Source organism: Vigna umbellata, chromosome 9 (assembly GCF_029865625.1).
Source record: "Vigna umbellata cultivar VRB3 chromosome 9, Vumbellata_1.0, whole genome shotgun sequence".
Classification (NCBI taxonomy): Eukaryota; Viridiplantae; Streptophyta; class Magnoliopsida; order Fabales; family Fabaceae; genus Vigna; species Vigna umbellata.
This window is the reverse complement of record NC_142173.1, coordinates 7501310-7524449: the sequence shown is the minus strand read 5'-3', so window position 1 is coordinate 7524449 and position 23140 is coordinate 7501310. Positions and strand designations below refer to the sequence as shown.

Genomic DNA, 23140 nt, shown 5'->3' with positions numbered 1-23140 from the left:
AAGTGAACTTTAAGCCTAACTCAATCTTACAAAGTGTATTTATAATGAAGAGAATATGAGCTAAGCCTAAATTACAAATAATGATAGAAAAGAAATAATAATAAAGAGAAGATAAATGATAAATAGATATCTAATATATCTAACCAACCATGTTAAGAAGAGAACTTTAAACCTTATTCAATTCTATAAAAAGAAATAATAATAAAAGAAGATAAATGATAAATAGATATCTAATATATCTAACAAACCATGTTAAGAAGAGAACTTTAAACCTAATTCAATCTTACAAACCATGTTAAGAAGAGAACTTTAAACCTTATTCAATCCTACAAAAGAAATAATAATAAAGAGAAGATAAATGATAAATAGATATCTAATATATCTAACAAACCATGTTAAGAAGATAACTTTAAACCTAATATAATCCTACAAAATTGACTTGTAATGTGAGGTTTGCACCCACATATATACTTTAAATTGGCTTTATCTCTAGTTGATATGAGACTTCCAACACACTCTTATCACGCTGAGGTATATATATCTTGAGCATGGGACTAGACTTTAATAGGTGGTTCGAAAACGGTCCAATAGTAGGTGGAACAATAGATCCAACAAACGTCAAATTTCACTAAGATAGATTTTAACCTGGTTTTAATACCATGTTAAAAATAGACTTTAAACCTAACTCAATCTTACAAAATGTATTTATAATAAAGAGAATATGGGATAAGCCCAGATTACAAATAGTGAACAAAAAGAAATAATAATAGATAAGTAAAAGATAAAAGATAAAAGATATCTAAATATCTAATAGTATGCAAACACTTTTCTTATTGCAGATAAATGTCTTTCCCTTGTATGAAAGGAAAGCAGTTGAACCTTCTATGTGATTGCTTTCTAACATGATGTGCTATTGTAGGAAATTATCTTTCCATCTAGCAAAGTAGGTGAGATAGATCTGGAGCTTATAGCATCACAATGTTCATCACTGGTATGGTAATTTATCTGTTATGCATGGATTTGTATTTTTTGTTAAATATATTAACATGTAAACTATGAGATTTACCTTTAATACGTGGTAAATCTCTACCAAATGATTTGACCTATTGCTTCATTGAATTTGAGAGTAAATTTAAAGAAACTTCTGCCACTTGAGTTTATTTGGACTCTAGGTGTGGGCCTAGATTTAGTGGGAAGGCCCAAGGTTTAGATGGTCTTTGTTAAGAGGAACAAAGAAGGAAAGAGAGGGGCTGACATGGAAGTAGTGTAACAAAATTGACAAATGCATAGGGTTATGTGAGGACTATTGTAATTTGAGATAATATCTTTAGAATCTTCCTAATTAGAGGAAATAGATATATAATCTTTTATTTTATTTTACTTTCCTAGTTTTCCTATTTCCCTTTATTTTAGTTTCCTTATTTCCCTTTATTTTACTTTTCTAGTTTCCCTATTTCCCTTTTTAGGAGAATTAGATTATTACAAATAGAGAGTATCAGAATGTATTTTTTATGATTGAGAATAATAAACCAGTCTTATTTTCCACATGGTATCAGAGCTTGTCTGATCCGCTTCCGCTGTCTTTGTTGTCTGTCGGCGGCTGGCCGCCATGGCCACCGGCGGCCCCCTAAAAGTCTCTTCTTTAACACATGTTTTTAATGGGCTCCAATTGCCCCTAGTCAAGTTCTGCTTAGAATTCTAGCCTTTCTCCAATATTACCAAATACATTTGTTTTTTTTTATAATAGCTACACACAGTTGTGTTGTACTTCCAGTTAAAATCTGACCTAGTTATAAGCTATACTTCCAGATTTTAATCTGACCTGGCTATAAGCTATACTTCCAGAGTTCAATCTGACCTAGCTATAAGCTATACTTCCAGAGAGTTGAATCTGACCTAGCTATAAGTGTTCAATCTGACCTAACTATAAGCTATACTTCCAGAGAGTTGAATCTCACCTAGCTATATGCTAGACTTCCAGAATTCATCTCAGAATGGGTATTTTAAGTGATGCCCAATCTTTTTCGGCATTCTCATTGGCTGTCAATCAAAGATCGGAAGTCTCTTCTTCAGGGAACCATGAAAGGCCATTGCCTTCACTGATAATTACGCTGTGCACCACCACCGTCTGCCGCCGGCCACCGTCACAGTTTTAACCGATGACCAGCGGATTTGGATCTTCTCCTCGAGCGACGGTCAACCCTGCCGGAGTCAGAACCAGACTCCTCTCAAAGCGCCTCCATGCGCCGCCTTTCTTCAGCTGGTTTCGGGTGTGTGTTTGTCACGCGCCGTCATCCCGGTGTCGGAATCACACCGTGACGATTCTGGTCGACTTGCCGGACCTCCTCCTCTCTGTTCTGACCCTCCATAGCTGCCATTGCTACCATCTTTGTTGCTTCACTGAATCTTCATCTTCCTTGCAACACACTTCCGCGACGGGTTGACGAGGATCCATCTCAGCCGCGAGGAGGAGAGGGTGTCACCTCGTGTTTCCACTTCACAACTATTGCCCTTTGCTGTTCTCTCCGATGCAGTCAGCCGCCACCGCTGCAGTCAGCTGCCGTCGCCGCCGCTGTCGTTGCTCACTGCACGCTTCTGCATCGCCGGACCTCCCTCTCGTTTCTGTGTTCTGGTTTGGTGCGTGTGTTTTGATTTATGCCTCCACCAAATGACCAGGACCTTTCCTCCACCTATCACCAATGGGTTCTCACCTCGTTTCTATTTCTCAAGCAACAATGCTTCGTTCTGCTGCTACCACAGGCGGCGTAGGGGCAGTCAGCCGTCGGCGCAGTCAGTCGCTGTTACCGCAGTCAGTTGTTGCAACTTCTGTTTGCCGTGAGGGGAAATATTTTTTCAGCCCCTGCCGATAACTTTCTTCTTGGGCTAGAGTTTAGCCCGTACTTCTTGTGATACAGTGTTAAGTATCACCATTTTGGAGTAGTCCGGCACAGAACTTTGGACCTCCAAAAGTGTCTTCGATATTTGGTGTTTTTTTTTGGTTTCTACCATCACTAATGTGAAAGGCTCTCTTCACCGTCCATGCCTTGTTGTAACAACTCACTAAGAGTTGTTCTATGAGTCCGCTCGCTGATTTGGCTCGTTTGATGTTAAGGATTTTAGATTTGTCCCCAAGTACGGATCGGTTCTCACCCGTTCTTCCACCTTCACGTTTTGTCATTGACGTGCATATGCCGTTAAGTCGTGAGGGGAAGAAAAGTTTCAGCCGCTGCAGGGTAGTTAGTCCCATAAGGTTTGTTGCTGTTTCAGCCACTGTAGGATGGTTAAGTCCCTATAGGTTTGTTGCTGTTAGCCACTGCAGACAGTTCAGTTCCTGCAGGTTTGTTGTTGTTAGGGCAGTTAAGTCCCTAAAGGTTAGGATAGTGAAGTCCTTGAAGGTTCGTTGTTGTTAAGGCAGTTAAGTCCCTAAAGGTTCGTTGTTGTTAGGGCAATCAAGTCCCTAAAGGTTCGTTGTTGTTAGGGCAATCAAGTCCCTTAAGGTTCATTATTGTTCAGGGTGGTTAAGTCCCTACAGGTTTGTGGTTGTTAGCCTTTGAAGGCCTCCCATATGTTACTCATGGAAATCATGTTCTTGAAGTTTTGGTGCTAGTTCGCCCTCGTCCACTGCTGTCCAAGTTGAAGTTTCATGGTGTTAGTTCGCCCTCGTCCATTGCTATCCAATTTGGTTTATTGACGTTCTCTACAATTGAGTTTGACTATTCCAAGCTTGGTTTATACAATCTTGTATGATCCAGCTTGAGGGGGAGTGTTGTAATTTGAGATAATATCTTTAGAATTCTCCTAATTAGAGGAAATAGATATATAATCTTTTATTTTATTTTACTTTCCTAATTTTCCTATTTCCCTTTATTTTACTTTCTTAGTTTCTCTATTTCCCTTTATTTTACTTTTATAGTTTCCCTATTTCCCTTTTTAGGAGAATTAGATTATTACAAATAGAGAGTATCAGAATGTATTTTTTATGATTGAGAATAATAAATCAGTCTTATTTTCCACAAGGACTGTTAAGGAGTGACGAAAGGGTAATCATTTTTGTTAACTTTGCTTTGTAATAATATGATATGCCATTAGATTAATATTTCCCAATGTAGATTCACCCATTTTTATCAAATGGTCTACCAAAAGTCTCCCAAGTTTGATTCTTTTCAAAGGCATCTTTTCAATTATCTATAGTGCCCCTTGAACCTTTTAGAATAGGTCATCTTAAATAGAATTTATTAAAAAGCTTTTTGATAGGTACCCAGATTTATTTAAAACTGTAAAGACTTCCAATACAGTTTCTTGGATGTTCACCCAGAAAAACTAGACAGCTTTATTAACAATGAAACAAGCATATTAATCTAAATTGTTACACTAGCCCTGGTCCTTTGAGAGGACCAGACTCTCCCTAGCCTTCCCTTTATAAAACTTCCTAAAAAACTGCTAAAAACAATTGTCTACACAGACTTTATGAAAGTATGAGACAACAAAACCTACCCACGTTGCTTTAATTTCTCCTAATATAAACATTTCCCTTGAATTTATCAATACCCCCTCCATGAAATTTCACCTTGTCCTCAAGGTGAAAAGCAGGAAACTCCTTAACTCCTTATTGATGGTAGTAGCATCTTCCTAGCTGTTTTCAATGGGTGGGAGGTGTTTTCAATTGTACGAACTACCTTCTTTTTTCCTTATTTTGTAAACTGTATCAAACCTATCAACACCCCTTCATGAAGATGCACCTTATCCTCAAGGTGAAAGTTTGGAACTTCTTTATGAATGCAGGCAACAAATTCCCCTAACTCCTGAATTTCCTCTTCCAAAATAAGCAGCATATGGAGTTTATTTTTGCAAGTATGATTAGGCCCAAACTTTTCATCACACCTGAAGCATAATCCTTTTTTATTTTATCTTGCAATTCTTCTTGGGACAATTATCTAAATGGTGCCCCTCCTTGTTGAGTCCCAGCAGGAGAACTATTGATGGTGCTCAGACAGCCACTGCTCTCTCCACTTCCTCTGTTGGAGTTGGTAAAACCCACTAAATTGCCCCCTTCCTTTGAGTAACTCCAATTAGGTGGCAATTGTCTGTTGGTGTTACTTTGAAGTTGCATAGTGAAATTGTCTGTAGGAAAACTCATCTATCTTACCATAACAAGACCTGATCTTTGTTATCCTGTGGGAGTTGAGTCAGTTTATGCAAAATCCACATGTTGACCATTGGAATGCAGTGATTCGCATTCTTAGATATGTAAAAGGAAACCCAGGACAGGGATTGTTGTATGAGAACAAAGGAAACACTCAGATCGAAGGATATTGTGGTGTAGATTGGGCTGATTGTCCAATTGATAAGAGATCTACTACATGATACTGTGTTTTACTTGGAGGGAACCTTGTATCTTGGAAAAGTAAGAAACAAAGTATTGTTGCTCGATCTAGTGCTGAAGCTAAATACCAATCTATGGCTTTAACTACATGAGAACTTGTGTGGATCAGACAACTTCTTCAATAATTGAAATTTTGTGAAACTGAGCAGCTGAAACTGTACTGTGACAACCAAGCAGCCCTTCATATTGCCTCCATAGAAATTGATTGTCATTTTGTTAGAGAGAAGTTGTTGTCCAAGGAACTTGTTACAGAGTTTGTCAACTCTAATGAACAACTCGGGGACATTCTGACCAAATCTCTAAGGGGCCTAGAATCCAATTTATATGTTCCAAGTTTGGTGCATATGATATATATGCTCCAACTTGACGGGAAGTGTTGAAATGTAATGTATTTTTCTAGTAGGCTTTTTAGGAGCCTTTTGTTTTTCCTTTGTATGTTGAACTACTATCCCTTATAAATAGAATAGTATGATGTATTAGGGTTAAGAGAACATTAATAATAACATTTTAGTTTCTCTCCCAACTCTTTTAAGTATAGATGTTAACTCTTTTAAGTATAGATGTTAGGACATAGGGTATTTGGATATAATGGGAAAAGGGATTAGGATAGGAGGGGAGGAGTTGTATAAATAGTTGTTTGTTTAGTGGAGGGGGACTTTTGGCAGTTAGATTGTTGACAGGCTTTGTCCTGTGGAGGGGGTTAAGCCTTTTGTATCTGTAGTTGCACAGACCATTCTTTTGTGAATAATACTCAGTTTAATTACTTTGTCTCTATTGTGTGCCTGTTGTACGTGTGGTGTTTGGAGGTTCTTGATTAGGTTTCTCTTTCGGAAACCTATCATATGACCTTTCTTGTTCTTGTCTTTCCTCTCATTCATTGTATATAAACTTCCAATGTTTTGATGGTGGAGACTAGATATGATGGTTCTAACACAATTATCTTAGAAGATGATAGGACCTAAGGTAAAAGGATAGAAGGAAGAGGAAATGAGAGAGTAGTTAAGAAAGGCAGGAAAATGAGAGAGCAGTTAGGAAAGGCGGGATGGGAGATCTTATATAAATAGAGTTCTATTCATTGTTAGAGGGGAGTTTTTGAGTATTATTTTGTAAATCTGGACTTTGGCCAGAAGAGGGGGATTATGCTTCTGTTAGGGCTAAGAGGGGGATTAGGCCCCATCAGCGCTATCAGTGTACTTTGTTCTCAATATCAAAATACAAAAACCCATTCTTTCATTGTTCTTTTAATTACTGTGAGCGTTGATAGTTAGGTTTCCAACCTAGGAACCTAACAAATTGGTCCGACCTATCAGATCTATATCAGAGGAGCAAATGGAGCGCGTGTGAAGAAGAAGAATGGAGGGACAATTGATGGCGATTGAGTCAACGGTAGAGGAATCGAAGGCGGAGTTGCGAGCGATGACTCTCGCATTCCAATGAGCTTCAGGACGTCGCACCAGGAACCAGCCTAGGAGATCCAAAGGATGTGGTGATTTCGTTAACGCGGGACGCGAATGACGACCATTGGAAAACTCAGAGGAGGAATCAGAAGAAGACAGAGGAGAAGTTCGACGCAGTTGGAGGAAGCGCGTTGAACTACCTACATTTGACGGTGCGGATCCTACTAGCTGGATCGCATAGGCAGAGGAATTCTTCGAGTTACAAGGGGTATCGGAGGAGGAAAAGGTGCGCTTAACCGATATCAGGATGGAGGGGAGCGCTGGCTACTAGTTCAGAGCCTGGAAGGAGAAAGCCAAGAATTGTTCATGGGATGGTTTGAAGGAAGCCCTGGTGATAAGGTTTGGAACCATTGTTGAGCATTTGGTGGCATTGAAATAGACGGGGACAGTGGACGAGTATGTACAACACTTAAAGATATTGATGGGTCGAACGAGGAGGGTGCCGGACGAGCAGCTGTTAGGATATTTTCTTGCAGGATTGCAAGAGGACATCCGGAATCAAGTCCGACCACATAACCCGCAGGAATTAATGGTGGTGATGCAGATGGCAAGGGATGTTGAGGAGTTCCAGGGAGGCGCAAAGGTGGGGAACGGGAGCGGGATTGAAGACCAGTCATCTCGGGGACGAACGAGCGGAGAGGTGACACTGTCCGAGGCCAATCGTTATAACCCAGGCCGATCAAGGGTTGCTGAGCAGTTTGAGGCAATGTGCTATAGCCCAGGCCGATCGGGAGTTGCCGAGCGGTCCAAAGCAAATCACCCTGGCCGATCGGGAGCCGCCGAGAATGTGGGGTTAGTACTGAACAGCTAGAAACTGCCTTACTCAGAATTCCTGAAACGGAGAGAGGAGGGAAGGTGTTTCAGGGGACCGTGCGCTCCAAGCAACTATTGCCTGGAAAGGAGTCTACAGATGGTTAGGATGGCGAAGGATGAAGAGGAGGAGACTGAAGGAGCTGAGACAGAATTAGACTTGAAGCAGACGAAGTTGTCCACAATTGAAGATCTTGCAGCAACTCTGCCAAGGGTTGTTAACGCGAGCCGAACGATCAAAGGCAAGGGGGAGGAGCCGAACGGTATAAAGATAGGGGGAAGAGAGCCGAACGGTATAAAGATAGCGGAAGAGAGCCAAACAGTATAAAGATAGTGGGAAGAGAGCCGAACGATATAAAGATAGTGGGAAGAGAGCCGAACGATATAAAGATAGTGGGAAGAGAGCTGAACGGTAGAAGAAGTTATTTTTGAGGGAAGAATAAGAAGCTCCTTGCCTTCAAGGAAATAATGCAAACATGAAAATGGTCCTAAAAGTTTTGTCTCTCATTTCGACCACCACCCAAGCCTCCAGACAGTAAGTTGCAGGTAGTAGCCAGAGGGTTCCCTTCCTATGATAAGACCATATCACAATGCTATGGGCTCAACTTCATTGTTCCAACCTTGAGGACAAGGTTGTTTTGTAGCAGGGTGTAATGATAGGACCTAAGGTAAAAGGACAGAAGGAAGAGAAAATGAAAGAGCAGTTAAGAAAGGCGGGAAAATGAGAGAGTAGTTAGGAAAGGCGGGATGGGAGATCTTATATAAATAGATTTCTATTCATGTTAGAGGGGAGTTTTTGAGTATTATTTTGTAAATCTGAACTTTGGCTAGAAGAGGGGGATTATGCCTCCGTTAGGGCTAAGAGGGGGATTATGCCCGTTAGGGCTAAGAGGGGGATTATGCCTGGTAGGGCTAAGAGGGGGATTATGCCTCCGTTAGGGCTAAGAGGGGAATTATGCCTCCGTTAGTGCTAAGAGGGGGATTATGCCTCCATTAGGGCTATCAGTGTACTTTGTTCTCAATATCAATACAGAAACCCATTCTTTCATTGTTCTTTTGATTACTGTGAGAGTTGATAGTTAGGTTTCCAACCCAGGAACCTAATAGAAGACTTGTTGTCACCAAGGAGAATTGAACCTCCTTCAAGTTTTGTAAACTCCTGGTACCATATGAAATGAACATCTTAAGTCCACTATCCACCCAAAATCTTCAGTATTGCTCCACACCATGAACACCGTAACCATCTTCCACTAGAGCTACATCACCAAACATAGATGGTCCATTAGACTGTTTGCCAAACCTAGATGCTCTGTCAAGTTTATTATCCTTCTTCTGCCTCTTTGAACCAAAAAGTTTATTATCCTTCTTCTGCCTCTTTGAACAAAACCTTTTGGTGTGACCTTCCTTCTTATGATAGTAATATCTAATGGACGATGTATTTCCACCTATTCGCATCCTTGACCTCTTTCTACCTCCTTTATTATCAATGATAGACGATCTACCCCTTGTTACAAGGCCATCTCCAGCACCGTATGCCTTAACTCCAAATTTCTCGTTCAACTTGTTTGAGCTCAAAGTTGACTGAACCTCGTCAAGAGAGAGTCTCTCTTCCATACAACAGGTTTCCTTGAAATGATCATACATCTTAGGCAATGAACACAATAACAACAACGCTTGATCCTCATAATCAATGTGCATATGAATATTCTTTAGAAGATTCTAATGAGGTTGTCAAAAGTGGTCTGCTGAGATTCTGACAAGCAGAGGACAACACGTTTGACATACTCCTGTTTGCTGGAGTAGACAGGTGCCTGAGAGCGCTTGCAGAGAATCAGGCCATGCAACTTAATGGGTTGGATTGTGCTCCCCAAGGTACAGCAAACCCTAGCTTAGAGGACAAAAAGCATGACAGACAGTGGCCGAACAGGCAAGAAGGGGGATAGAGTGGGATCTTACCTGATTTGTTATCAACTTGAATTTAAGGGATGACCAGAAATCAGTGACTTCTGCTTCTCAGCTGACGGGCATTATACAAATATTGGTGACTACAAGTACATGCTAAAAGGAAAGTCTACAACATGACACTTTAGCCCTTAGGCTGGGTACACCCAAAAAGCAGCTTTATAAAAATTGTACAACAAATAATGACAAACAACTATTTTAATGCATGCATTACAGGGAAACAATTTCTTCCTGTTAAAACTGTTTATGAAGAGTGTTAAGTATAAAAGAACTTTGTAATAAATGTTCAGAATAAACATGCATGTAATCTGTTTGTCATTTACGCACTGGAAAGATTTTACAATATAATCACTTGATTGTTAACATGTGATTTTAGTTATTCACAAATATTGCAAAATAAATAAAGGGTATAGTTTTGATGTTCCCCATTTATCAAGAAAATCCCTTGATAAAATGCATAATGTAGGGTTATTCTTGACACCGTGTGCATAATGGACTAAATTTGCTACTGTATAACATTTTACTATTCTGATTCAGGGTCGAGTTCGTGTACTGGCACTGGTGGTGAAGCTTTTTTCTGTATCTAGGTCGGCAGCATCCACTGTCTATAGCTTAAATCTACTTAAATTGTTGGAACAAGAACTCAGAAATGCTGACGATACCCTTGTAACTTTAAGTGTATTGGAACTTCTATATGAGGTTACTATTCCCTCCTCTTGTTATCATTGATTTTAAAAATGTATAATTATCCTTTTACTTGTACATGTGTTTATATTTATTACTTAATTATAATATCAAAGTTACATCCACAGGACAAGAAAATGTTAGAAACACTATCTAATACTGTTAGACCGTTATTAGTCTATGAGAGAAGAAAGAAACATAAGCTCTCTGTATTCTTTCTGTTGATTGAAAGTGAATAAAAGAAGCATTTCTTTGTCTGAGTGTGTGTTTGAAGAGTAAGGAGTGAGTTTTTCCTAGGTTCTTGGATAAAGAACCTAACAAATACACTGTTTTAACACACTCCCACCCATTGGTTAAATTCATTTGAAATAAAATTTTGTAGGTCTCACCTATTCAATGAACTACTTTCATGATTTTGAGGTTTCAATAAATTTTATCCTATAAGAGTGTTACTAGCACCTAAGGGGATTTAGCTTGACAATGATGTTAATAAATATCACGAGGTCTCATTCTTACCTGTTAAAAGTTATTTTCAAGGTTAGACTTATTTGATTATTTGTATTGCGAGAGAAAAAAAATGCAAGTTGGGTTTAATTTTATAGACAATCATGTTAATAACCATCACAGTAGCTCTCACTATTACCCTTTTAAAGTTATTTTCCTATTTAGAACTGTTTGATTATTTGTATTGTGAGAGAAAAAAGCATGTTTGGTTTAATTTATAGAAAATTGGGCACAGACCCCCCTCTTCCCAAAAACTTTTGTCTATTACCATTTTGTAACGGGTGACTAAAGTGTTTGTTCCCAAACATTTTCACTCACTTGACATCCTCCCCCTTATAAACTGAATTTTAAAATGATTGCATGCAAAAGTGATTCCATGGATAAACCAAACCACAATCATCCAATTAAACAAGTAGCAGATACCAATCTCATTACATGCTCATATATACAATCTCATTTGTGTGCATTGGATGCAGTTGGCATCGATCGAACATAGTACAGAATTTTTGTCAAAGACTAGCCTCTTTGAATTGCTTTCGTCAATGATTAGGTAATGATTTATGATCTTGTAGAGAATTTTTTTTATTCATCTAAGGGATGTTGTGAAAGTTTCCTTCCTGATAAAAGCGGACATTCCTTTTCTTGACGCTAGCAACAATTCTGTGGAATCAATTTTAAGATCAAGAGCAATTATGATATGTGGAAGGCTTGTGCCCAAGGACATTATACACTCCTTCACGGACGAACCTTGTAAGTGCTGCACTTCTATCCATTTCTCTCTGTTATTTGTTGGAAGATATTGGAAATTGATTTCATCTTCAGACAAAATTCAAAAACCTTAAATCCGTCTAATCGAAACTAGGTTTTGTATCTAATGGGTCACTTGCTGGTTTGGTTTGTCAACTGGCTGTTTACAAGCATGATATGTTTCACAGTTTGATACCTATTTTCAAAGAGCAAGAAACTACTAATATGATGCTACCTTGCAGGGCTTGTTCGTCTTCATTTTAAAGTGTTCATATACTATCCACACAATTTGATAATTTGTTATGAAAGTATATTGAAACTTTTAACTAGTGTATATTTTTTTGTGCTATGAAATTGATAAACTCAGGTGTTAAAGCTGTTATTGCATCTATTGACGGTAGACTTCAGTCATTGAATCCTTCAGATATAGATGAATGTGAAACTGCACTTGAATCATTGGGTCATATAGGATCATGTAAGTATGTCACATTAGTGCCTGCTTTTTAGCAAATTTGTTTTTGTATCTATTAGGAAAAGTGATTTTAGTTGATTAAATTACTTAGGTCTCGTTCTCAGAGTTATCAATCTCAGATAAGAATATTAAGTGAACCCCAAAAAGCGCTATGGTAAGTTAGTGGCTTGATTGCCATTATGACTTTTACAAGTATAAAATAATTTGTAATGCATATATAAATGCTCAAACATAAAAAATACTCCTAATTAAAGACACATTTAATTAATAATTAAGGTTTATAATCCTAAGCCTAATGCAGAAATTAATAAAAGGAAGAGTCAAGTAATATAAAATAAACAGAAAGTATAGCAGGAAGGGGCAACATAGGTTACCAATCTCAACACAACAGTACAGAGAAAACAAGACAAACCTGTTGAAACGAAATGTAATAAAACAGAGAATAACATAGAAGAGACCATACACTGTGTGCTGGAGTTGCACAGGGTGTGGATTGGGCAGCAAACGTTGTGCTTGTTCCTATGTAGTCACTGCTGTATAGGAAACTGTACCACTATAATTTCCTCAGAAATCTGGATCCTTGACAAATAAAAGGGCCTGGTCTGACCCTGCATGGGGTGTGCAAATGGATTTGAAAAGGGAAGAATATGGTTTTGGTTCCGGTAAGTAAAGAGAGGAGCTGAAATCTGAGGATTACCACTTAGGGCCAACTTTTTTTTTTTTTTTTTTACTGTGAGAATTGCTTGAGATGGCTTTGATTTGGTATAAGAGCAGTATGATTTTTTTGCTGCTGTTTGTGACCAGAGACTGCTCTGTAGTAACACAGAAGGCCAAGTGGGGTGCAACATGATGCAATGCTGTTGGGTGCATGTGATGTAATGCTACTATAGCGGTGCTATCCTGTGCTAAGTTACAAAGATCTCATCTTGAATCTGACAAAATATATTGTTTCTGCTGTTTTATGTTTTAAACCAACATAACTCCTATTGCAGAAGTTATGTATGTATAAAATTATATATTGCATTACATTCATTGAAGGCATGACAAATAACAAACTGGTAAACTACTCAGACTTCAACAAACCTTTCCAATCCATTCTAGGTTTTAAGCCAACTCAACCTCACCTACTTATATATTATAATTTGATCATATCTCTAGTTGATGTGTAATCTCCAACAAACTTCACATTGAAGATATTGTCTCCATTACTCGTATGTATGTTATGAATAGTTGATTTATAATATCACTGTAACATATAGATATGCATAGATGATTTTGTAGCATATCCAAACTACTTATTATCAATTTATATGTCCTTATTGATAATTGTTTTAATAAGAACTTCTTTGGTTCTTACGTACTACAAATTTCAATTTATGATTTTGTGATCATAGCTACCCAGGGAGCCACATTATTACTCTCAGGTTCATCACCTGCTGCAAGACATGTTATAGATGCTGCTTTTGAACGACAAGGGCCACAAGGACATGGAAAACAGCTGGTTAGTGAACTAGATTCGTCTTCCCCTTTTCTTTTCAAAGTAATTTAAATATCCTAAACTACTATAATTCGATACTCCCCAGTCCCATTTTCTATTGTTTAGTTGTGTTAAACTCTAGGAAAGAGAGAAATATTGAACTGAAACCATATGTTTATGAAATAACATGCGTGCTTCAACTATATTGAGAAAAAGAAATCAATATTGAACTGAAACCGTATGTTATTAAATAACATCGCTGCTTCAATTATATTGAGAAAAAGACATCAGTACAATAACAAATAGAGGAGATTCGGTATCCTCTAATAAGAAAGATATGATATAGGAATAAATAAAAATGTTCATAATAATACATATATAATCTATATATTCTTGATTGCAAAGGGTCAACTCATTATTTCTGTAATTGTAACAATATTCTTGATTATATAGGATAAACTCTTTATTTTAAGTGGGCATAGGTTGAATTTTTCAAAATCTAGTTTTGATCCATTCTAGATCCAATAAAATAGATTAGATCTATAATCCATATCCTCTTTAACCAAATCAACCAGATTTGGATTTTTTTCCAATCCATGTTTAATTGGATTAAATCTAGATTGAATTTGTTGTCAATTAGATGAAATCCAATGAGACCAATGTAATATATGTGACGATTAGATCTATTAAACATGGGTCAGGCTAACTTATGTTGACCTGGGTCTAGTTCACTTGTCTCGATTTAGGTTTGGGTCGCCTCTCCTTAGCATCAACCAGAGTTCGAGTCAACATGGGCTCAAACTGACTTGTCTTGTCGTGAGATCATGCTCACTCATTTCAACCTTAGACTTAGATCAACTCATCTTAACCTTCGACCTAGGTTGACTCATCTTAACCTTCGACCTAGGTCGACTCGTCTTAACCTTCAACTTGGCTCATCCTTCGACCATGAGCGACTCAGCTCGATCTTTGAATCAAGTCGACTCAGCTAGACCTTTAGCTAGGGCAGACTCGGCAGGACTTTCGACAAGGGTTGACTCAACATGACCTTCCGTTAGGGCTAACATGGCACGACCTTTTTGTTGTGGCCAACTCAACTGGATCTTTGGCTTGGGTTGACTTGACTCGACCTTTTGTCAAGATTGACTCATTACAACCTTAGGTTGGTGTTGACTCAACACGACTTGTAGTCGAGGTTGACTTGACACGACTTACGGTTGGGTCAGACTCAACTTGACCATCAGTTGAGGCTATCCCAACAATCTTTGGCCTAAGCTAACTCGGGCTGACTCAACTTGACCTTCAGTTTGGGTTAACTTGACTGGATTTTTGGTCGAGGCTGACTTGAGTCGACCTTTAGCTCGGGTTGACTCGACTCTACCTTTGGCCAGAGTCAACTAGGCACAAAATTTAGCTAGATTGACTCGACCCGACCTTAGTTAGGGCAAACTAGGCACAACCTTCAATTGGGGCAAACTCAGCACGACCTTCGATCGGGGAAACTCCCTTAACCTTTACCCGGGCGACTCGACTTGACCTTTAGCTTGGGCCAACTCGACTCAACCATGGATTAAGGCCGACTTGGCTCGACTTTCGACTGGCTCGGCTCGACCTTCGACCGTGGTTAACTTGGCTTATCCTTTAGACAAGGTTGACTTGTCTTGACCTTTGGTGGAGACTGACTTGGTTGGGCTGATTAGGCTTGACAAGTTTTGCCGACTCATTTGGACCTTTAACCTGGACCATTTCGACTTGAACCTTCAACCTAGGTTGACTAACTTGACCTTTCGGTTTGGGTCTACCTAGTTCGACCTTCGATCTAGGGTCAATTTGGCTTGATCTTGTCCTCATGCTATCTCAACTTTATTTTGGAGTTTCAAAATCCAGTCCAAATTCTATTAAGTGGATTGGATTTTAAATCAAAATATGTTTATTTGAATTTGGAAAAAATCCATTTAAATAGACTTAAAGTGATATGCATTTGGATTATTATAGATTGGATTTTTTGCCCATCCCTATTGAGTCAAATGAGACTTCACCACCCCTTGCACTGGGCTTTGGAGGTCCTGACAACCTTGTCTCTTGTTGCAGCAAGAGGGCTTTCCAAGCAAGGCACGTGGGATACACATGTTGATACTGGTGGTTGCATGTGCTAGTGTGCAGGCAAACTCTGTTTGACGAGGCAGCAAAAGTAAGACTCCCAATATTGGGAGTTTTGATACCAACTTCAGATACGTAAGGAAATATAAAATTATTTATTTTATTAATAACAATCACACTAATTACATTCTCATCATCTCTATTTGTAATAATTAGATCCTTTAAAATAAGAAAAAGATGAAATGAGAAGGAAGAATCTAAAGATATGTTTTACTAATTATCATGGAAATATTGAAAATATTTTTATCCAGATAATCAGCTACTTACAACACAACAATGTATTTCTAAGATAGCATGAGTTTTTTATTTATATTGAGGGAAAGAAATAAATACAATAAATAGAAGTGATTGGATTTCCTCCAATAACAAAGATATGATATAAGTATGTTCCTAAAATTCATATACAATCTAGATATTCCTGATGATGTAGTAGCAATTCCTTATTTCTATAACTATAGCAATATTCTTGATTTTATAGATCAGCTCCTTGTTTTTATAATTATACTTGCTTAGGAAACTTGAAGGAGTGTATTGCCCTGAAAGATGAAAGTATATGAAGCTGTATTATTCATTGATGCAAATTGCTGCAAGCAATGTTGGGTAGTAATGTTCTGAATCTTGACAGTGTTGATTCCTAGGTTTACAGCTTCTATTTAGGGTTTCATTAGAATAACTAGTTTATTGTACCATGTTTCCTTGTCCACTTCAATCTCTGTGATGCATTATATGCTGATAACTTATCTTCTATGTTCTAACTTCCATGGTTTCTTATGCGATCACAGGCTGCATTACATGCTCTCGGAAACATCTCGGGAGAAACCAGATCTAAGAATAGTATTATACTCAATGCTGAAGCAGAAGAAAATCTGCGACGCTTAATTTATGAAACAGCTACTAGAAGTTCAAAGCTGACTCCATCGGTTGCCTTTTTACATTCTTTTTAGTTTCAAATGCTTTTTATAGCTTAATTATTTTGAAGTTTTACTTATAATGATTTGGTTTCTCTTTGAAGTGAAGGGACTGGGATATATGTGAAACTTTATCTAACTGTAGGTTTGTGCTAACATAATCATGACTACGTGCTAAAAACCAAGAAACGTATTACACTGATCAGTTTTATAGTGTAATGCTTCCTATATTTTGTAGTAATATTTTTACTCAAGAACGCCCACTTTTGTTTCTTTCCTTTGATAAATATATATATATATATATATATATATATATATATATATATATATATATAAATTTATATATATATATATATATATATATATATATATATATATTATAATTTAGAACATGTATCATTATCCCTATATGGGAAGTAGTTTAAGATAAATGTTAGCTACAAAATGAAAGTTCATCTTCATATAATGTTTGTTGAGTTGACTTGCATGAGAGCTATTTAATTAAACATTGAAATACTACCTTCTCACCAAGTTCTTGCAATTTGCAGGGTCTGTTTCGGTCAGTACTGCAGCAGGATGCAGAAATACGTCTAGCGGTGAGACATTAATATGAACTTTCATATTGTTAGTATATTTGCACTAAATAAATTAAATTTTATTCAAAAAGAAACCATTAACTTAAATTTAACATTGTTTAAGTAATGATTATATTTATTAACATTACTCATAAGTTAAAAGAATTGAACCAATAGATGTGACTTACATTGTTAATTGTTGTAAAATGATGACAAAAAATAATAAAAACCACGAACAAAGATTTTTCGAGACATGAAAATCTATTATTCTTAAGAACTTATTCATGGTATTGCGTAAGCCCAGACTAAACAGGAACTTTTCAGAAATTTCTGAGATATTAGAACTAGCAAAAAACTCTAAAAAAACTAAAATAATAAACCTAGGATATTATAAGAAAAAAAAAGGAGAGAAAGAAGAAATTAAGAGAAAATAGGAGAATGAGAGAAAAGTGTATATTTTGGAGATGATCACAAGTCTCTATTTATAGAGTTGGAAAAGGATTAAAATCAGCCCATCATGGATGAATCCCATGACTTGCGGAACCTGCAGATTTTTGTGAAACTGCATTGACTAGATCTTGTGTGAAAGAAGCAACGTTTTAAAAGGAAAACGTTCATCCAGTAACTAACTTTTGCAATATTGATATAACCATCCCCGTATATTGTAAAAAAATAAAAACATTAACTAAAGATATAGAAAAGAAATATCTTGGGTTTCATAAGATGTAAAGCTAGTGTAGTAAGCTATATGATCGAGCAACTTAGTATAGCAAGGTACAATATAATTGGTATAGCAAGGTATATGAACCAAAGACACTTGATGTGTGTTAGAGGTTTATCAATCACAATACACCCTCACAATCCTTGTTATAGCTGTGATGCTCTTACTGGGTCATGCGTGTGTCCGATATTCATGAGTGCTTTAGAAATCATGCCAAAATCTCATGCAAGCGACTCTACTTGACTAGGTGATTTCATCAAGTGTATGTTGCAAATCATACACTACCCATAAGGAATATGAAGATCATTTAAATCTTTGTTTAAACTAAAATTATTTTACCAACCTCTCAATAATGCAGTCTCTAGCATTTTCACGCACACCATGGGAATGAACATATTTGATTTAAGTAAGGAATATGAAGATCATTTAAATCTTTGTTTAAACTAAAATTATTTTACCAACCTCTCAATAATGCAGTCTCTAGCATTTTCACGCACACCATGGGAATGAACATATTTGATTTAAGTCAGAAGATTTGCTAGATTCTGTTCTGACTTCACATAATCAATCAAAATAGTTCCACTCTTTAGCAGTTGCTTAACCAAATTGTATCTCAATTGTATATGTCTGTTCTTTCCATTGTATTTCTTGTTTTTAGCTATAGTTATTGTCGATTGGCAATCACAATGTATTGACACCGATGGGGTTGGTTTCATTCCTAGTGAAATGTTCGCTAAGAAGTTTTTCAACCACTCAGCCTCACTACCAACCTTCTAAAGAGCAACAAACTCAGATTCCATTGTTGATCTTGCAATAATTGTTTGTCTAACTGGTCTCCATGTAATTGCACCATCCCTAAGTGTGAATACATAACTACTAGTGAATTTTGTCGCATCTGAATTAGAGATCTAGTTAGCATCATGGTACCCTTCTAATACAACGAAAAATTAATATAATCAATGGCATAATTCATTGAACCTCTTAAGTATCTCATAAGTCTTGCAAGTGCATCCCAGTGTTTCTAATTTGGACATTGAGTGTACTTACTTAGTCTACCTACTACTGCATAAGCAATATCAAGTTTAGAAAAGTTCATCAAATACAATAAGCTCCTAATTATCTGGGCATACTGAGGATGAAATATAGATTCTCCTCTATTTTTCATTAATCTAGAGTTAGCATCATAAGGTGTACTCATAGGTTTGAAATTATAATACCCAAACTTATTAAGAAGTTTCTCCATGTATTGTTCTTGGAATAGTAATATACTATCTCCCTTCCTTATGATTTTAACAACTAAAAATATTGGCTTCATCCATGTCTTTCATTTCAAAGTTCAATCCTAGAAACAATTTAGTTCTAGTGACAATCTCATTGTATGTACCAAAAATTAACATGTCATCCACATATAAACATATAATGACACAATCACCATTTTTAGATTTAGAGTACACATATTTATCAGCATATAATGACACAATCACCATTTTTAGATTTAGAGTACACATATTTATTAGTTTCACTAGGTGAAAAACTATCACATAACAATACATTATCAATTTTTTATGTCATTATTTTAGTGCTTGCTTCAACCCACACAAGGATTTTAAAAGTTTGCATATTTTATTCTCTTGACCAGGTACAACACACCCTTCAGGTTGAGTCATATAAATTTCCTCTTCCAAATCACCATTCAAAAAGACATTTTTAATATCCATTTGGTGTATTATTAGCTTATGGATAACTGTTAAGGTTAACAACACTCAAATGGAGGAAAGCCTAGTCACTAGGGAAAAGGTATCAAAATAATCTGTTGGGTTTTTGAGTAAAGCCCTTAGCTACTAACCTTGCTGTATACTTATAGATCCATTAGGGTGATACTTTTTCTTAAAGATCAACTTACAACCAATGGGTTTTGCTCCTTTAGGTAAATCTACTGAGGCCCAAGTATTATTTTTCTGAATTGATTCAATTTCAATCCTAATGACCTTAGCCTATTGTTTTGCATCGAAGCATTAATAGCTTCTATAAAGCTACTTGGATCATAATCAACAAGATAAGTATAAAAGTTCAGTTGTTTCACTAACCTTTAAGAGAAACACATGTTTAAAAAATTCGGCTTTTTTCGTCTCCACTCTAGAACTACTCTCAAGTATATCATTTTTAAGAACTAAAAACATATAGGCAGCACTATGTTCAGTATAGCCTAAGAACATGCAATCAAATGTTTTAGAGCCTATTTTCCTTTTCTTAGGATATGGTAACATCAAATTAACTAGGCATTCCCATACTCTTAGATATTTAAGGTTAGGTTAATAACCTCTCCACAACTCATAGGGAGTTTTACTAGTTTTTTTTATAAGGTATACTCTTAGATATTTAAGGTTAGGTTAATAACCTCTCCACAACTCATAGGGAGTTTTACTAGTTTTTTTATAAGGTATTCTATTTTGTTGAAAGCACATAGTAAGTTTGAGAATAACTTTCCCTTTTTTCAAATAACACTTTAACCCTCACTTTTTTCAATAGTGTTACAGAGATTAAATTAACTCTTATTGATGACAAGTGTAGCACATCACTCAAGGACAAAGTCTTTCTAGATGTAAGTTTGAGAATAACTTTCCCTTTTTTCCAGAACAAGAGTTGTCCTGGAATCACTGATATAAACATGTTCTTCTCCATCCCCTATACGAAGGTAAAAGCATTTCTGTTTGCACAAATATGTGTGGTAGCACCAGAGTCTACCATCCATTTGCTGACATTGGTAATCACATTTACTTGTGAAATGACCGAAGTGATAATATCATCTCCTTCAGTTATATTTGTCCTAGGATGGTGATAATTTCTGATCAGAAGTTCTGAAACAAATTCATCCGATAGAAAAATGTTTTCTGCTTTGATATCTTCAAGTACCTTGTGGGACTTATTAATTTGAGACTTTATATCCTTATTTCAATCATTTCCTAGTGGCAGTAGTTCCCAATTATGAACCTTTGTCCGACAACATCTTCAGCAGGATATTTGAGAATCAACGAATCCAAATGTCTTTTGTTTCCTTATAGCAACAATACACATCAAACAAATAATTAGAAAGTGTATTAAGTAAAGTATGTCGATATACCTTGTTTGCATGAATCCAATCTTCAACTTGTTTTGAAGTTGTAGGGAGACTGAAGTCGGGTTTTGGAAATGAAAGAGTAAAAGCGACTTTGTATATGTCTAAAAGGGTAGACACACATATTCTAGGATCGAAAATTTTGACCAAAGAAGACTTCAATTTTCGACACATCCAGAAAAGATTTTTGAAGACCGTTTGAGTTCTGGAAACAATGTTTTGATTTTCCAAGTTGGGGTTGTTGATGTCCATCATAAGTCCTTAAGATTGTTGTAAAATACTAAAAAAATAAAAAAATCCACGAACAAAGATTTGCCAAGATGTGTAGATCCATTGTTCTTAAAAACTTTTCTGTGTATTGTGCAAGTCTTCCAAGATATCATAGGAATTTCTCAAAAAAATTTTAAGATATCAAAACTAGCAAGAAATTCTAAAATAATAAATTCAAAGAAATGAGAGAAGGATGAAATTAAGAGAAAAAGTAGAATGAGAGAAAAATGTATTTGGAGGTGAGCACAAATCTCTCTAGAGAGTTGGAAAATGATCAAAATCAGTCTATCACGGATGAATCCCGTGACTTGCGGAACCTGCAGATTTTGTGAAACTGCATTGACCGAATCTTGTGGTTTCATTTGACCACGTGTGAAAGAAACAACATTCATCCAGTAGCTAACTTTTGCAATATTGTTATAACATTAATAACCCAACTTGAGCATGCAGTCACACGGAGAAATGAGTGAATCTTGTCATCAGCAAAAAAAAAATACTTTCATTTGCTTTTATATAAAGGAGTGTAATCTAGTTATTATATTTTACAACAAAAGTTATCATCTGATATATTTTCTCTAGATATAGTGGTCCATGAAAATTTTTACCAAAACCAATTTTGTTCAATATATTTTCAGGTCTATAGAGTGATAAGTGGATTGGTTGCCCGATCATGGTGCTTGATGGAGATATGCTCAAAAAATGATATTATAAACAAATTGATTAATCCAACTATTGAAACCACGAAAATAGGTATGTATTATAATTTACATTGTTGTTAATTATCTCTCATGCTAATGAAAAATTTATTAAAAAAAGAAAAAGAAAAGAACATTGTTGTTAATTATATTAGTGGTATATGCTTTTCCATTACTTTGTTCCATCTGTCGCATTAACATCACTTGAATTGGTTCATTTCAGGTATGGAAGCCCGATATAACTGCTGCAAGGCTATATTCCAAACTCTGACACTTTCTGATAGTGTTTCTGCTTTTACAGATATATATGCAAAGGTTAGATTTAGATACTTCATTCATATACAGCATCGAATGATATGTGCTTTCAAAATATACAATAATACGAGACTTAGTTATCTTATTGGCTTTCAGTTCTGAGTTGACAATTTTTTATTCGTGTTTGTTTGACTATAATTTTGTTGAATTGAAAATTTAGTAATTGAGTAATGTTTTATGCAGTTGGAGAAAGCTGTTAAAATGGGTCCATATCTTGTTAAGAGCCATGCTGAACCTCAACCTGTTGTGGAGACTGCCGAAAGATTTTAATATATAAATGTGACTGAGTAGGCAATATTTTCTTTCCTTCGCCAAGTTCTTTTTTTCAACATTTGCAAATTGTTTTTTTCTTTTGTTGTGTGTTTGTATGACTTGCAAATAATAGGTGTTTTAGTATTTTTTTTTTGGAGTATGAGTCGGACGTGAAGATGTGTTTTTTTTAAGCTAGTAATGTCACCTTTTTATACAAGTATATCATGGTAAATTTTCAACAAATCGAGTTTTTATTGATTTTACTATCTTCGGTAGAATATCCTTACTAGAGTAGGGGCCAAGCTTTATATATATATATATATATATATATATATATATATATATATATATATATATATATATATATATCACTAATTCGGAAGTTCCAAATCTATTTGAAAAAAAACAAGATTTATAACAAAAATTAATATTTAATAATATAATAAATTTTATAACATAAACAATTAATTATTTTATATATAATTTTTGAAGTAAAATAATAAAAATTATTATAATAATTATGGATAAAATATTATTAAAAATGACATGTATATTAATGAAATTATTATTAAATATCTTTTGAAAATGAATTAACGATAATACAGTGTGTTAAGTTTGGAAGTCATCAAACAA

At 36.0% G+C, this 23140-nt stretch overlaps 1 protein-coding gene across 2 annotated transcripts in view; it reads left to right on the top strand.

Annotated features, from left to right (window-relative positions):
- Positions 1–22727, top strand: part of LOC124840067 (ARM repeat superfamily protein) — a 30298-nt gene extending 7571 nt beyond the window's left edge. The window contains exons 7-17 of one of the 2 annotated variants that reach the window (XM_047316055.2): positions 920–991; positions 10150–10311; positions 11277–11350; positions 11453–11550; positions 11915–12022; positions 13414–13520; positions 16439–16576; positions 17113–17160; positions 21881–21995; positions 22164–22255; positions 22439–22727. In XM_047316055.2, coding sequence (XP_047172011.1) covers positions 920–991; positions 10150–10311; positions 11277–11350; positions 11453–11550; positions 11915–12022; positions 13414–13520; positions 16439–16576; positions 17113–17160; positions 21881–21995; positions 22164–22255; positions 22439–22525 — 1101 coding nt within the window. In that variant the 3' untranslated portion in view covers positions 22526–22727. The remainder of the gene's footprint in view (positions 1–919; positions 992–10149; positions 10312–11276; positions 11351–11452; positions 11551–11914; positions 12023–13413; positions 13521–16438; positions 16577–17112; positions 17161–21880; positions 21996–22163; positions 22256–22438) is intronic. The other variant, XM_047316057.2, reaches the window with a different exon arrangement.
- Positions 22728–23140: the final 413 nt, after the last annotated feature.